Source organism: Manis pentadactyla, chromosome X (genome assembly GCF_030020395.1).
Source record: "Manis pentadactyla isolate mManPen7 chromosome X, mManPen7.hap1, whole genome shotgun sequence".
Taxonomy (NCBI): domain Eukaryota; kingdom Metazoa; phylum Chordata; class Mammalia; order Pholidota; family Manidae; genus Manis; species Manis pentadactyla.
Genome location: NC_080038.1, coordinates 146,651,380 through 146,667,055, shown reverse-complemented (window position 1 = coordinate 146,667,055; position 15,676 = coordinate 146,651,380). Strand labels below are relative to the sequence as shown.

The following is a 15,676-nucleotide window of genomic DNA, read 5'->3' as shown; positions in this document are numbered from 1 at the left end:
TTATGGCTGAGTAATATTCCATTGTGTATATGTACCACATCTTCTTTATCCATTCATCTACTGATGGACATTTAGGTTGCTTCCATATGTTGGCTATTGTAAATAGTGCAGCGATAAACATAGGGGTGCCTTTGTCTTTTTCAAACTGGAGTGCTGCATTCTTGGGGTAAATTCCTAGAAGTGGAATTCCTGGGTCAAATGGTATTTCTATTTTGAGCATTTTGAGGAACCTCCATATTGCTCTCCACAATGGTTGAACTAATTTACATTCCCACCAGCAGTGTAGGAGGTTTCCCCTTTCTCCACAACCTCGCCAACATTTGTTGTTGTTTGTCTTTTGGATGGTAGCCATCCTTACTGGTGTAAGATGATATCTCATTGTGGTTTTAATTTGCATGTCTCTGATGACAAGCAATGTGGAGCATCTTTTCATGCGTCTGTTGGCCATCTGAATTTCTTCTTTAGAGAACTGTCTGTTCAGCTCCTCTGCCCATTTTTAAATTGGATTATTTGCTTTTTGTTTGTTGAGGAGCGTGAGCTCTTTATATATTTTGGATGTCAAGCCTTTATCGGATCTGTCATTTACAAATATATTCTTCCATACTGTAGGATACCTTTTTGTTCTATTGATGGTGTCCTTTGCTGTACAGAAGCTTTTCAGCTTGATATAGTCCCATTTGTTCATTTTTGCATTTGTTTCCCTTGCCCGGGGAGATATGTTCAAGAAGAGGTCACTCATGTTTATGTCTAAGAGATTTTTGCCTATGTTTTTTTCTAAGAGTTTTATGTTTTCATGACTTACATTCAAGTCTTTGATCCATTTCGAATTTACTTTTGTGTATGTGGTTAGACAGTGATCCAGTTTCATTCTCTTACATGTAGCTGTCCAGTTTTGCCAGCACCATCTGTTGAAGAGACTGTCATTTCCCCATTGTATGTCCATGGGCCCCTTTATAGTATATTAGTTGACCATATATGTTTGGGTTAATGTTTGGAGTCTATATTCTGTTCCATTGTTCTGTGGCTCTGTTTTTGTGCCAGTACCAAATTGTCTTGATTACTGTAGCTTTGTAGTAGAGCTTTAAATTGGGGAGTGAGATCCCCCTGATTTTATTCTTCCTTCTCAGGATTGCTTTAACTATTCAGGGTCTTTGGTGTTTCCATATGAATTTTTGAACTATTTGTTCCAGTTCATTGAAGAATGCTGTTCGTAGTTTGATAGGGATTGCATCGAATCTGTATATTGCTTTGGGCAGGATGGCCATTTTGACGATATTAATTCTTCCTAGCCAGGAGCATGGGATGAGTTTCCATTTGTTAGTGACAATTAATTTCTCTTAAGAGTGTCTTATAATTTTCAGGGTATAGGTCTTTCACTTCCTTGGTTAGGTTTATTCCTAGGTATTTTATTCTTTTTGATGCTATTGTGAATGGAATTGTCTTCCTAATTTCTCTTTCTATTAGTTATTGTTAGTGTATAGGAAAGCTACAGATTTCTGTGTGTTTATTATGTATCCTGCAACTTTGCTGAATTCCGATATTAGCTCTAGTAGATTTGGAGTGGAGTCTTTAGGGTTTTTTATGTATAATATCATGTCATTTGCAAATAGTGACAGTTTAACTTCTTCTTTACCAATCTGGATTCCTTGTATTTCTTTGTTTTGTCTAATTGCCATGGCTAGGGCCTCCAGTACTATGTTGAATAACAGTGGGGATAGTGGGCATCCCTGTCTTGCTCCCGATCTCAGAGGAAAAGCTTTCGGCTTCTCGCTGTTCAGTATGATGTTGGCTGTGGGTTTATCATATATGGCCTTTATTATGTTGAGGTACTTGCCCTCTATACCCATTTTGTTGAGAGTTTTTATCATGAATGGATGTTGAATTTTATCGAATGCTTTTTCAGCATCTGTGGAGATGATTATGTGGTTTTTGTCTTTTTGTTGATGTGGTGGATGATGTTGATGGATTTTCGAATATTGTACCATCCTTGCATCCCTAGAGTAAATCGTACTTAATCATGATGGATGATTTTTTGATTTTTTATGTATTTTTGAATTCTGTTTGCTAATATTTTATTGAATATTTTTGCATCCATGTTCATCAGGGATATTGGTCTGTAATTTTCTTTTTTTGTGGTGTCTTTGCCTGGTTTTGGTATTAGAGTGATGCTGGCCTCATAGAATGAGTTTGGAAGTATTCCATCTTCTTCTACTCTTTGGAAAACTTAAAGAGGATGGGTATTATGTCTTCACTAAATGTTGGATGAAGTTCAGCAGTGAAGCCATCTGGTCCAGAGATTTTGATCTTAGGTATGTTTTTGATTACCAGTTCAATTTCATTGCTGGTAATCGGTCTGTTCAGATTTTCTTTTTCTTTTTGGGTCAGCCTTGAAAAGTTGTATTTTCCTGGAAAGTTCTCAACTTCTTCTAGGTTATCCAGTTTGCATGTAATTTTTCATAGTATTCTCTAATAATTCTTGGTATTTCTGTGGTGTCTGTAGTGATTTTTCCTTTCTCATGTCTGATTCTGTTTATGTGAGTCGACTCTCTTTTTTCCTTGGTATGTCTGGGTAGGGGTTTATATTTTTTGTTTATTTTCTCAAAGTACCAACTCTTGCTTTCATTGATTCTTTCTATTGTTTTATTTTTCTTGATTTCATTTATTTCTGCTCTAATCTTTATTATGTATATCCTCCTACTGACTTTGGGCGTCATTTGTTCTTTTTCTAGTTTCGTGAATTGTGAGTTTAGACTGCTCATATGGGAATGTTCTTCTTTCCTGAGGTAGGCCTGTATTGCAATATACTTTCCTCTTAGTGCGACCTTCACTGCGTCCCACAGATTTTTGCGGTGTTGAATTATTGCTGTCATCTGTCTCCATATATTACTTGATCTCAGTTTTTATTTGGTAATTGATCCATTGGTTATTTAGGAGCATGTTATGAAGCCTCCGTGTTTTTGTGGGATTTTTCATTTTCTTTGCGTAATTTATTTCTAGTTTCATACCTTTGTGTTCTGAGAAACTGGTTGGTACCATTTCAGTCTTTTTGAATTTACCCAAGCTCTTTTTGTGGCCTAGTATATGATCTGTTCTTGAAAATGTTCCATGTGCTCTTGAGAAGAATGTGTATTCTGTTGCTTTGGGGTGTAGAATTCTGTAGATGTCTATTAGGTCCATCTGTTCTAATATGTTGTTCAGTGCCTCTGTCTCCTTACTGATTTTCTGTCTGGTTGATCTGTCCTTCAGAGTGAGTGCAGTATTGAAGTCTCCTAGAATGAATGCATTGCATTCTGTGTCCCCTTTTAATTCTGTTAGTATTTGCTTCACATATGTAGGTGCTCCTGTGTTGGGCACATAGATATTTATAATGGTTCTATCTTCTTGTTGGATTGACCCTTTTATCATTACGTAATGTCCTTCTTTGTCACTTGTGACTTTCTTTGTTTTGAAGTCTATTTTGTCTGATACAGGTACTGCAACTCTTGCTTTTTTCTCCCTATTAGTTGCATGAAATATCTTTTTCCATCCCTTCACTTTTTGTCTGTGTATGTCTTTGGGTTTAAAGCGAGTCTCTTGTAGGCAGGTTCTAGATGGGTCTTGTTTTTTTTTATCCATTCAGTGACTGTATTGATGTGAGTGTTTTGATTGATGCATTCAGTCCATTTACATTTAGGGTGATTATCAATAGGTACGTACTTATTTCCATTGCCAAGTTTAGATTTGTGGTTACCAAATGTTCAAGGTTAACTTCCTTACTATCTAAGAGTCTAACTTAACTCACTTAATATGCTATTACAAACACAATCTAAAGGTTCTTTCTTTTTCTCATCCTTTTTCTTCCTCCTCCATTCTTTATATATTAGGTATCATATTCTGTACTGTTTGTCTATCTCTTGATTGACTTTGGGGATAGTTAATTTAATTTTGCATTTCCTTAGTAATTGACTTTTCTACTTTCTTTACTCTGGTTTTATTAACTCTGGTGACAGCTATTAAACCTTAGGAACACTTTCATCTTTAGCAGTCCCTTCACAATACACTGTAGAGTTGGTTTGTGGGAGGTAAATTCTCTCAGCCTTTGGTCATCTGGAAATTGTTTAATCCCTCCTTCAAATGTAAATAATAATCTTGCCGGATAATGTAATCTTGGTTTGAGGCCCTTCTGCTTCATGGCATTAAATACATCATGCCACTCCCTTCTGGCCGGTAAGGTTTCTGCTGAGAAGTGTGATGATAGCCTGATGGGCTTTCCTTTGTATGTGATCTTATTTCTCTCTCTGGCTGCTTTTAATAGTCTGTCCTTATCCTTGATCTTGGCCACTTTAATTACTATATGTCTTAGTGTTGTCTTCCTTGGGTCTCTTGCATTGGGAGATCTGTGCACCTCCATCGCCTGAGAGACTATCTCCTTCCCCAGATTGGGGAAGTTTTCAGCAATTACCTCCTCAAAGACACTTTCTATCCCTTTTTCTCTCTCTTCTTCTTATGGTACCCCAATAATGTGAATATTGTTCCGTTTGGATTGGTCACACAGTTCTCTCAATATTCTTTCATTCTTAGATTCTTTTTTCTCTCTGTGCCTCAGCTTCTTTGTATTCCTCTTCTCTAGTTTCTATTTCATTTATCATCTCCTCCACCACATCTAATCTGCTTTCAATACATGCTCTTCAACAACTGGATCTCTGACCAGAATTCATTCCTGAGTTCTTAAATATCTTTCCATACCTCCATGAGCATGTTAATGATTTTTATTTTGAAACCCCTTTCAGTAAGATTCATGAGGTCGATTTCTTTGAAGTCTCTCTCAGGTGTTATATTCATAATTTTACTTTGAACCAGGTTCCTTTGACATTTCATATTTGTATTTGGCGCCCTCCAGTGCCCAGAATCTCTACTCTCTGGAGCTGCTCAGCCCCTGAAGCAATGTCGGGGGTCACAGGGGAGCGGTATTGGTGCCTGGGGGGAGGAAAGAGCTGTTTCCTGCTTCCCAGCCACTATGCCTGTCTCCACTGCCTGAACCAGTGGTCTGAGCACACAGGTATAAGCCTCTATGCTTTGTGTTTGTAGTTGCTGTAGACAGATCTTCCCTCTGGCTGTCCTAATGCAGTGTCGGGTTTGCCGGTGTGCGAGCCAGGTGGGGCTGGCTGGGAGAAAGGCGCAGTAGGCTGCATATCATGGAGGGGGTCCTTGGAGCTGCATAGCCAGCCAGGGAGCTGGGGCACCTGGAAATCATGAAAGCTCTGAACGTGCTGGGCAGAGTGCACCCAGACAATTTTGTCTACCTGTCCTTTCTCCTAAGCAGTAAGCTCTGTGCAATCCTTGCCCCTTTAGCAGCCCTCTTGCTAAGAGCTTCCCTGTTAGGAAGTCTCTCAGACTGCCCACCTTTCTTTTGTCCCAGAGCAGCAGGATATGGATCCCTGTTTTCCTCAAGCAGCTGGAATCTCAGTTTGTCCAAGAATTGTGCCTGTCTTAGCTTTCCAACCCCCTAATCATGAGAGTACCATGAAAGCACCATGAAATGTAGGTTTGTGCTCCCAGAGCAGATCTGCGGAGTTACGTATTCATGAGTTCCAGGCCTCCACTCCCTCCCTACTCCATTTCTCTTCCTCCCACTGGTGAGCTGAGGTGGGGGAAGGACTTGGGTCCCACCGGGCCACAGCTTTGGTACGTTACTCTGTTCCATGAGGTCTGATCTTTTCTCCTGGTGAATGCAGTCTAGAACAGTCCTCTTTCCTGTTGCTCTTTCAGAATTTGTTGTATTAATTATATTTTCATATTATATGTGATCTCATGCCGCCATCTTTCCCTCTTACAGTTTTCTAAATCTGGTCTATTTCAATAGTTATCTATCTCCCCCTTGTCATATTTTGTATATTTGTGCTTTTTTTTCTCTCCCCACCCCAATTATGTTAGCTAGTGGTGTGTCTATTTTATTACTTTCTCCCCAATTAATCATTTTTATTAATTTGACTGTTTTTTTCTATTCCTGACCTCATTAATTTTACTTCTTTATTTCTTTCCTTATGTTTTATTTTGGTTATTTTGTTGTTCTTTATCTTAGCATTTGGAGTTTGAAGTTAATTAATATATTTTTGGTCTTTTATTTTTATTAATATAAATGCTTAAGGCTATGTATTTCCACTGATCTCTGCTTTCATCTGAGGAGCAAGTGTCCCTTGTCTGGACAGGCTTCTGTTAAATTTGCAGAATTGGCCTCAGATTTTCTATGAGACTAGAGAATATTGTCTCTGCCAGGGTGCTTCCAATTTGCTCCCAAGATGAACTCAGTTTGTTGGACTACTAAATGAATTATGGAAATGTTTAATCTGTGAAGCATGCTGTATCCCTAAATTTCTATTAAAACTGCAGAAAACTTCTGATTATGACAACTCAGCATTAAAAACTGACCCACTTCTTATATATACTTGTATATATCCAAAGGAAGTGAAATCTTGATCTCAAAGTGATATCTGCTCTCCCATGTTCATTGCAGCATTTTGCCTAATAGCCAAGATATGAAAACAACCTAGATGTCTGTTAATGGATGAATGGATAAAGAAAGCGTGCTGTGTGTGTATATGTATTATATGTATATACATACCATTTGCAACAACATGGAGAACATGGGACCGTTATGCTAAGTGAAATAAGGCAGACAGAGAAGGGCAAATACTGCATACTCTTATATGTGGAATCTAAAAATAATCAAATTCGTAGGCGCAGAGAGGAGTATAGTGGTTGCTGTGGCAGGGGTGGTGGAAGAGAAAATGCAGATATGTTGGTGAAAGTGTACAAAGTTTGAAGATGACTGAGTTCTGGAGATCTAACGTACAACATTGAGACTATAGTTAACAATGCAGTATTATATACTTGAAATTTGCTAAGAACATAGGTCTTATGTGTTCTTACGGCAAGAAAAAAATGGTAATCATGTGAGGTGATGGATATGTTAATTAACTTGAGTGTGGTGATCATTTCATGATGTGTGTGTGTATATATCAAAATATCAATTTGTACACTTTAAATATATGTAATTCCTATTTTGTCAATCACACTTCGATAAAGCTGGAAACAAAGAACCGACCCAAACTGGTTGTCTTGCAGGTATGAGAGAATTGAAATCCCAGTCCACATTGTCCCTCACATAACCATTGGGAAAGTGTGCCTTGAGTCAGCAGTAGAGCTGCCCAAGATCCTGTGCCAAGAGGAGCAGGATGCATACAGGAGGATCCATAGGTAGGGACTCTCTTGGCTCCACTCCTCTTCACTTCTCAGGGCCTAGTGCATCTTCTCTTATCCTCTTCTGTCCTCATCTTTAGCAGCTCAACTCTTTAGCCTCCTTTCCTTTCACTTCTCTGTGAGAAAGCTTTGACAACCTCTAGTCATAATGTGTCTCATACTATATGATAACAATCTCTCTAATGTTTGTTTCTCTCCTGCTACACTTTGGATTCTTCAAGGGCAAAGATGCTTTTTTTGGTTATTAAAAAAAAAGCTATAACATCTTAGCAGTACTGTTCCCAAGCACCATGTCTTTAGCAGTAATTGTGTACTTGTGACAGCTTTAATGAGAGACAGTAATTTCAGAATTACCTCTTTGCTTATCTCAAAGTTCTGAATAAAATCATATCCCCTAAATCATGAAACATTTAACAATAATAGGAATTAGAATTATACATATTAATGTGACCTAGTTGGCAAAGATCTGGTATAGTTTATCATGTTGTTATTTAGTCCATGACCATTTTGTTTCCCCTTCACTGCTAATTTGCTACTAAGCTAAACTATTTTATCCCTTTAGCCTTACACATCTGGACTCAGTAACGAAGATCCATAATGGCTCAGGTAAGTAGGTTTTTTTTTTCTTGAATATAGGCACTGATTCCTGAAATAGAGAACAGAAGCAAACATAGTTTAAGTGCTTGAAGTGATTAGTACAAGTTATCCTTGAGTTTCTTTTCCCAAGAGGTTTACCAATCTTTCTACTGAACCCTGTGGACCCTTTACTATAATGCTACTTAGAGTAAGACTGGAGGAAGGACAGGAACAAGTTTCATGGTAGACGTCCTCAATAGGGTGCATGTTCAACAACCAGTTATCAGAAAGGAGGGAGGGCCCTCCTGTGTTGTGTTTTCCAGTTTCAGTGGTGTGATACCTCTATCATTGCTGATTTCAAACTAACTGCCTCAACCAGCTTATAAAGTTTCTGAAATTTCAACAGTTGGCTCTTATGAACTGGTCTAAACCAGCTCTAGCATACTACTACCAGACTGTGGTTGTGAGAGCTGAAAGAGATGGAGAAACAGATAGATAGATAGACATATACATAGACAGATAAAAGGGAGGGCATGAAATGATAAGACAGACAGACCAAGCCATCTCTCACCTTTTCCTCTCTAAGTAATTGCTTTCAAGTGTTACAGGCAATTACTTTGAGAGGAAACGGTGAGAGATGGCTTGGTCTGTCTGTCCTATCATTTCTATCTGGAGGTAAAACATGACAAATAGTTAAAAGTTGCAGCCATAATCTAAAGCAAAGCTACAGTAATGGTAATAACTCGGAAATGGACAAATAAATCAGTAGAACTGAGTAGGGCCCAGAAATAGGCCCATGTATATATAAGAATTTATATTTAAGAAAGATGTTACTTCAAATCAATGAAAAAAGATGGATTAGTCACCAGATAGTGTTGGGACAGTTCATTTGTTTGTTAGTTTATTCATTCAAGAAGCATCTGTGTGCCTACTCTCAGCAGGCACTCACTGTTCTAGGCACTGGGGTTCAGTACTGAACAAAAGAGACAGTCTTAACCTTCAAAGATGAAAGGATTAGCAGGCAATCATTTAAAAATAACCATTATATGTCCATGCTGCCCAAAGCAATTTACAGATTCAATGTGATCCCCATTTGAATACCAATAGCATTTTTCAGTGAAGAGCAAATAATCCTAAAATTCATGTGGAAACACAAAATACCCCAAATAGACATAGCAATCTTGAGAGAGAAGAACAAAGCTGGAGCTATCATGCTCCCTGATTTCAAGCTATACTGCAAAGCTAGAGTGATTACAACAATATGGTACTGGCACAAGAACAGACCCATATATCAGTGAAACGGAGTAGAGAACCCAGAAATAAACCCACACAAATATGGTCAGTTAACATATTGACAAAGTCAAGAATGTACAATGGGGAAATGACTGTCTTTTACACATGGTGTTGGGAAACCTGGACAACAATAAGAACAAAGTATAATAAATGAACAACCTGGATGAATCTCAAGAGCATTATGCCAAGCAAAAGAAGCATCCCACAAAATGTACATACTCTATCATTCCACTTATATAGAATTCCAGAATAGACAAACTATTCCATGGTGACAGCAAGGAGATCAGCGGCCACCTGGGGCCACTGACTGCAAAAGGACCTCAGAGAGACCTCTGGGCTGATGGAAATGGTCTATATCTTGACTAGCAGTGGTTAAAGGGGTATACATTCATCCAAACTCACTGAACTCTATGCCTAAAATGGGATCATTTTATTGTCTATAAATTATACCCCTATAAAGCTCATTTTAGAAATTTAAAAAATACAGGAGGAAAATATAAAGAGGATAGTTTTCAAACTCTAGGAGATGGTAGAGTAAGTATAATCTGAAACCCTGAACTCACAAAAGAATAGACTAAATAAGAATTAAAGACTTTCATAAAGATGCCTGTAAAAAAATCAAACTGTTACAGTAGTCTTTAAAAGAAGTATGAATTAAGATAAAGTTATTGGTTTTTCACCTTTCTTTTGGCAAAGATTAAACTGAGAGAGAATTAGGTGAGGCTGTGGGGGAAGTGAACACTCCCATATACTGTTTCTGGAGGTATAATTTGGTACAATTTGTAAAATACTGGATAATCAGTTTAAAAATATACATGGACTTGAATCTAGCAGTTCTGCCTATAAGAATGTGTCTTTCAAAAATTTGTAGGGCAAGTGTGCAAAAATAAATTTAACATAATATTAATCACAGTCTTTATAATAGCAAAGAACTGGATGCCACTGAACTGTCCATCAATAGAAGACTTAGTAAGTTGGCATATCCATTCTGATGAATATTGTGCATCCCTTAAGGAAAACTAGATCTTTATTGACACAGAAAGATGTTATGTGGGGGAAAAAATAACATTGAAAATTGCACAGTTTTTATTCAAAAGTATACAGATACATGGATGCACATACACACATATGTATTAATAATATCTTGGAAGATATACTCCCCCCAGTATTACAGCGGTCATTTTCAGTAAGTCACATATTATGAGGCAAAATTTGTTTTAAAAAGAGTGCCATAGATTGTTCATCTCACCACGAAGCCAGGCATTCATAGTAAAGCATGAAAGATGATAACTCCCTTATTCTTCATATCTCTGGTTTTTCCTCATTTTAAAAGAGGTACTTTCAGGTGAGTTGAATTAATGTATTTATTTATTCGCTATGTAACAACTAATAAGCAATTTTCCTACTGGACTTCTGGAAAACTAACTTGCAGAAGGCAGAGTTCTAGCTTTCTAGGAGGTCATGTTCATTCATACTGTGGGAAAGTCTGAGGGCTGGAAAAGGAACCCTGCTGGGGCTCGTAAGCCCTTCTGCCTAAGTGAGAAAAGAACTGGTCATCCTTCTGTTGTCTGCATAGCGATAAGCCAGGCTTCCCTCTGGCTTATGGATCCAAGGATGTTCAGTATGGTCTCCAAATAGGTATCTTCTCGGCTCAGTGTCTCTGTTTTTACCCTGGCTGGCCATCCAAAATCATCCGCCAGTCCTACTTATTGCATGTTTTCTACTTCCTACTCCGACCACTTCTTTCTGTGCTCATGGTTGGGAGGCTATTGGTGGTGGAGGGTTATTTCATCTGTGTTTTTCCTATTAAAGTGTTTACCAAGAATCTGTGCAGTCAGATGTCTGCAGTCAGTGGGCCTCTCCTACAGTGGTTGGAGGACAGACTGGAGCAAAACCAACAGCATTTGCAGGAGTTGCAACAAGAAAAGGAAGAGCTAATGCAAGAACTTTCTTCTCTAGAATAAAGCAGGATACAAAATGAGGTAAAAAAATTTTTTTTCAATTTGTGTTATTAAACATGGTCTGAAAATTCACAAATCTCATGTAGGCAGACAGTGGAGCAGATCTTAAATCCTAGTGGATGAATTTTATGCATGCAATAGATATATAATGTCTTCATAAAAGTTTCATTAAGGCTTAATGAACCTCCTACCTATAACTGGCCTACAAAGAACATTTGCAAGGTAATTAAGTAGAGTATGAAAGTCTTTTAAAAAGGCTGTGGAAGGTTCATTGGCGAGGATATCCTGTGATGTCCAGGGAGTATATTTTTAATGTTTTTCTCTCCCTTTGTTTACCTTGGAAGACTTTATTTTCATTTTCAGATACATTTACTCTGTAGAATAAGCTAAAGGAAGAAGAATATTTCATGTTTCAGTTTTGTAGTTATGATGCTTATGTTTAAAAAGCAAATAAGTACACATGGGTTAGTGAGGAAGGAAGTAAAGACCATCAGCACCTCACCTCTACCGTTTGCCCTCATTGAGAGGCATGTCTTATATTTTCCTTCTTGATCTCCAAGATATGTATTTTGAGATTACCTGTCAAAAGCTGAATCTGTGTGGGTGCCCTTTCTAACTAAATAGATAAGTTCTAGCAAATTTGACTCTGAAGCAAATCTCTGTTGAGCAGATCCTGTTTACCTAGAACTTCCATTACAATATAAATGTGCTTTTCCAGAAACATTTATGATTTAGGATGTAACAAAAATCCAGCTTTAGCAAGTTCTGTTGTATTATTCTTAACAAGTGTAACCACAAATGATAAGTTTATCTTCAGAAAAAAGTCAAGCCTATTGTATATGGAAATTAAAGTAGGAATTGGAGGAGGTGGAAAGAAAGAAAACAAAGAGAGCCCCAATCCCAGCAGCAGTGACAAAGGGTTGGTTTTTCTTTTATCTTCTTGTTTCTCCCTAGATTTTTTTTTTTCAGATTTCAAAGTGTAGCCCAGAACTACCTGCAGCAGAATCACTTGGAGGTCAAACTTCATCTTTGGGGGTGGAACCCAGAAATCTTCATGAACTTCCCAGCTGACTTTAAGGCATACTAAAGTTTGAAAAACCACCACGTTAGGGCATACAGAATGTAAATGCTGTATTTTCCCTAATTTCCCACAGCCACAGTTCTCTATTTTTTTCTTTCCCTATAGGAAAGATGAAAATATCCAGGTGTAAAAATAATTAAGCTAAATCAATTTTAAAGAAGAAGAAGTTGGAGAACTCACATTATCTGACTTCAAGACTTACCATAAAGCTACAGTAATCAAGACAGTATATGACCAACTGATTTTGACAGAGGTGCAAAAGCAAGTCATTTTCAACTAATGATGCTGCAATTGGACACCCATGGGCAAAAAGTGAGCTTTGACCTAAACTGCACATCTTACTAAAAACTAACTCAAAAAGGATCATGGACTTAGATGTAAGATTTAAAACTATAAAACTTTTAGGGAAAAAATTAGGATCTTGGACTAGGCAACAAGTTCTTGGCCTTCACCCCAAAAGCACAGTCCTAAAAGGAAAAAGTTGATATAGTTGATATACTGGACTTCATCAAAATGAAAAACTCTTGCTCTGCAAAAAATTTAAGATAAGGAAATTATTAAGAGGAATAATTTGCAAACTATATATGTGATCAGTCTAGACTATATAAAATCAACAACAAAAACAGTCCAATTAAAAAATGAGCAAAAGACATGAACAGCCATTTCATTAAAGAGGATATATGGATGGCAAGCACTTGAAAAGATGTTAAACTTCTTCAATCATCAGGGAATGCAAGTTAAAACTACAGTGAATTATGACAACATACTTATCAGAATGGCTGAAGAAAAAAATAGTGAAAACACCAGATGCTGTTGAGCATACAAACTGGACGTCATACATTCTGACGAATATAAAATGGTATAGCCACTCTGGAAAAGAGTATGGAAATTTCTAATAAATCTAGGCATACATATATGATATGACCCAGCAGTTGCACCCCTGAACATTTATCCCAGAGAAATGAAAACCTTTGTTGGCACAAAAACTTGTATACAAATGCTCTTAGCAGGTTGTTTGTAATAGCCAGAAAGTGGAAATGACCCATATGTCCTGCAATTGAGTGAGTGGTTAAACCAACCATCCCTACCATGGAATACTACTCTGCAGTGAAAAAGGAACAGACTTGATACACAGAACTTGGATGGACCTCAAGGGTATTATGATGAATTAAAAAAGCCAGTCTCAAAAGGTCATACTGTATGATTACATTAATATAACATTCTTCAAATGACAAATCATAGAAATGAAGAACAGATTAAAGATTGCCAGGGATAAGGAGTGGAGGGGATATGGGAATATATGTGTCTATAAAGGGATAACATAAGGAGTTCCTTTGTGCTAATGGAATGGTTCTGTATCTTGATTGTGGTGTTGATTACATGAATCTATATCTGTGCTAAAACTATATAGACCTACATCCACAAATGAATGCATGTAAAATCTGGTGAAACTGAATACAAGGTCTGTAGTCTAGTTAACAGTATTGTACCATTGTCAATATGTTGGTTTTGAAGTTGTGCCACAGTTTCTAAGAGTTTACCACTAGAAGAAACTGGGTGAAGGACACGTGGGACTCACTGTACTATTTTTGCAACTTACTGTAAATCCATAATTATTTCAAAATAAAAAGTTACATGTGTTAAATAAGGAACTAGGAGGTATTATCCTTAATTTATGAGATAAGAGTGTTTCAAAGAAAATCTGATTGGAATAAAATGATTTGAATATTTTTACAGGCAACCTTGAGCACACATCCCTTTCCCTTTCTGGGCTTCATTTTTTTTATTTGTAAGTTTAGAGTAGATGACTATCAGTTCCTTTTAGCTCAGTGTTTAGTCTTTAAAAGTTAAGTTTAAGCATCACAAGAAGCAGTGATTTGAACAAGATGTATCATGACTTTCCTACTTGTATCAATCCAGCTTACCTTTACACAAAATATTACATTCAGCCTACAACCCTGTATCCCTTTCTGGTCAGCAGAGTCTCTATTTTCAGTCACAGCCAACAGTGGTGAGAATCCTATACATTTGCTTTCTCTGTTTTCTCATCTCCTATTCATTCAACTCATTGCATTCTGACCTCTGCCCACATCACTCCATTCAAACCACTCCTGCCCAAATCACAGTGCCCCTCAACTACAGTGAAAGTCAGTAGATGCTTTTCCCATCCTTCATGAACATCTCAGTCTTCTCTGACACAACTGGCCAGTCTTTGAAATCTACCTCTCTTGGCTTCTGCTATTCTGTTCTTTTCTGGTTTTTCTTCTCAAATTCATTCATAGGCTTCTCTATCTTTCCTTATACTTAGTTGACAGATAAATCTCTGTTTCCATCTGAACTCTAGACCTACCTACATTGCTACGTGCCTACTACACATTTCCACTTGGCTGTCTTTACAGCACATTAAACTTAATACATCCAAATCTAAACTCCTGGTTTTCAATCTGAACCATAATCTCTGCCATTATTTCTTACCTTAGTGAATGGAGCATCCATTTGCACAAACCAGAAACCAAAAGACATCTTTAACATTTCTCTCCATCACCCAAACTATTTACACTGATAGAGTGTGGCAATATGAAATTCTTTTTCTAAACTGATAATCTGAGTTGTAATTTGTAAAATAGGCATGTGTGGGGAGGATGGGTACATGGAGGTGTCAAAGGGCCTGATGGCTGAGGAAGCAGGGCTGGGATTATTGCTTGAAGGTAAAGGAGTTCACAGCTTTAGTGCCAGCAATCAGATTAAACAAGTTGAGCAAATATGCAAATATGTTGAGGCAAGTGGCACTAGGTTTCTCAGTGTCAGAGAAATGAGAAAAGGGGAAGGGTAAAATGAACCTCATGGTGTTGGACTGAAATTGGCAGTACTGATACAAACTTTTTTCAAAGGAAAAAAAATTATATATACACTTGATAAGGAGTGTGTGTGTCAACATATATACATACATTTCCTCACTCTGTCCACTAAGAGAGAATAGAAGTGATGTCCCACTAATTATGAGCACATCTAACACCCAGATATTGGTTCTCAAATACCACCCTTCACTAAAGGTAACCAGGGCCCCCCTGAGAGAAATGGCTGAGTCTACCCTGATAATACATAGCGGAGGAAAGAAAGCTCTTCCTTTAAGTAGAAAGCCAACCAATAAATGTAGAAGGAATGATAAAATTAGAAAGTCACCCTTGGGTAATCATTGTAGTGGTTGATTCAGATGAGAGTCATCAGTGGATACTAAAGCAGGGTGATGGGTGGAGGTTTAACTGTCAAGGACATGAAAAGTATGGAAAGTCCAAGGAGTTTCCACAGACTAAAAGAGATGAAATTGTTAAGACAGTTGCAATATTTGAATGGGGTCTTTGGATTGAATTGTAGTGTTGTATTCCCTTATTTGGGGGGATGGAAAACTCACTCCTCACTCTTCTTGGGGTATAAATGCAAACTATAAATGGTTTTGTCTATTTTGATGTGTGGGACAAGGACCACAGGGAGTTGATACCTTTGGTTTCTCTTCTCTTTGTGTAAG

General features: G+C 37.6%; 1 protein-coding gene across 4 annotated transcripts in view; it reads left to right on the top strand.

Annotated features, from left to right (window-relative positions):
- The window catches only part of BRCC3 (BRCA1/BRCA2-containing complex subunit 3), a 62,822-nt gene extending 49,020 nt beyond the window's left edge, over positions 1-13,802 (top strand). For 3 of the 4 annotated variants that reach the window (XM_057495514.1, XM_057495516.1, XM_057495512.1), the window contains 4 exons: positions 7,105-7,236; positions 7,802-7,845; positions 10,921-11,090; positions 12,256-13,802. In XM_057495514.1, coding sequence (XP_057351497.1) covers positions 7,105-7,236; positions 7,802-7,845; positions 10,921-11,072 — 328 coding nt within the window. In that variant the 3' untranslated portion in view covers positions 11,073-11,090; positions 12,256-13,802. The other variant, XM_057495513.1, reaches the window with a different exon arrangement.
- Positions 13,803-15,676: the final 1,874 nt, after the last annotated feature.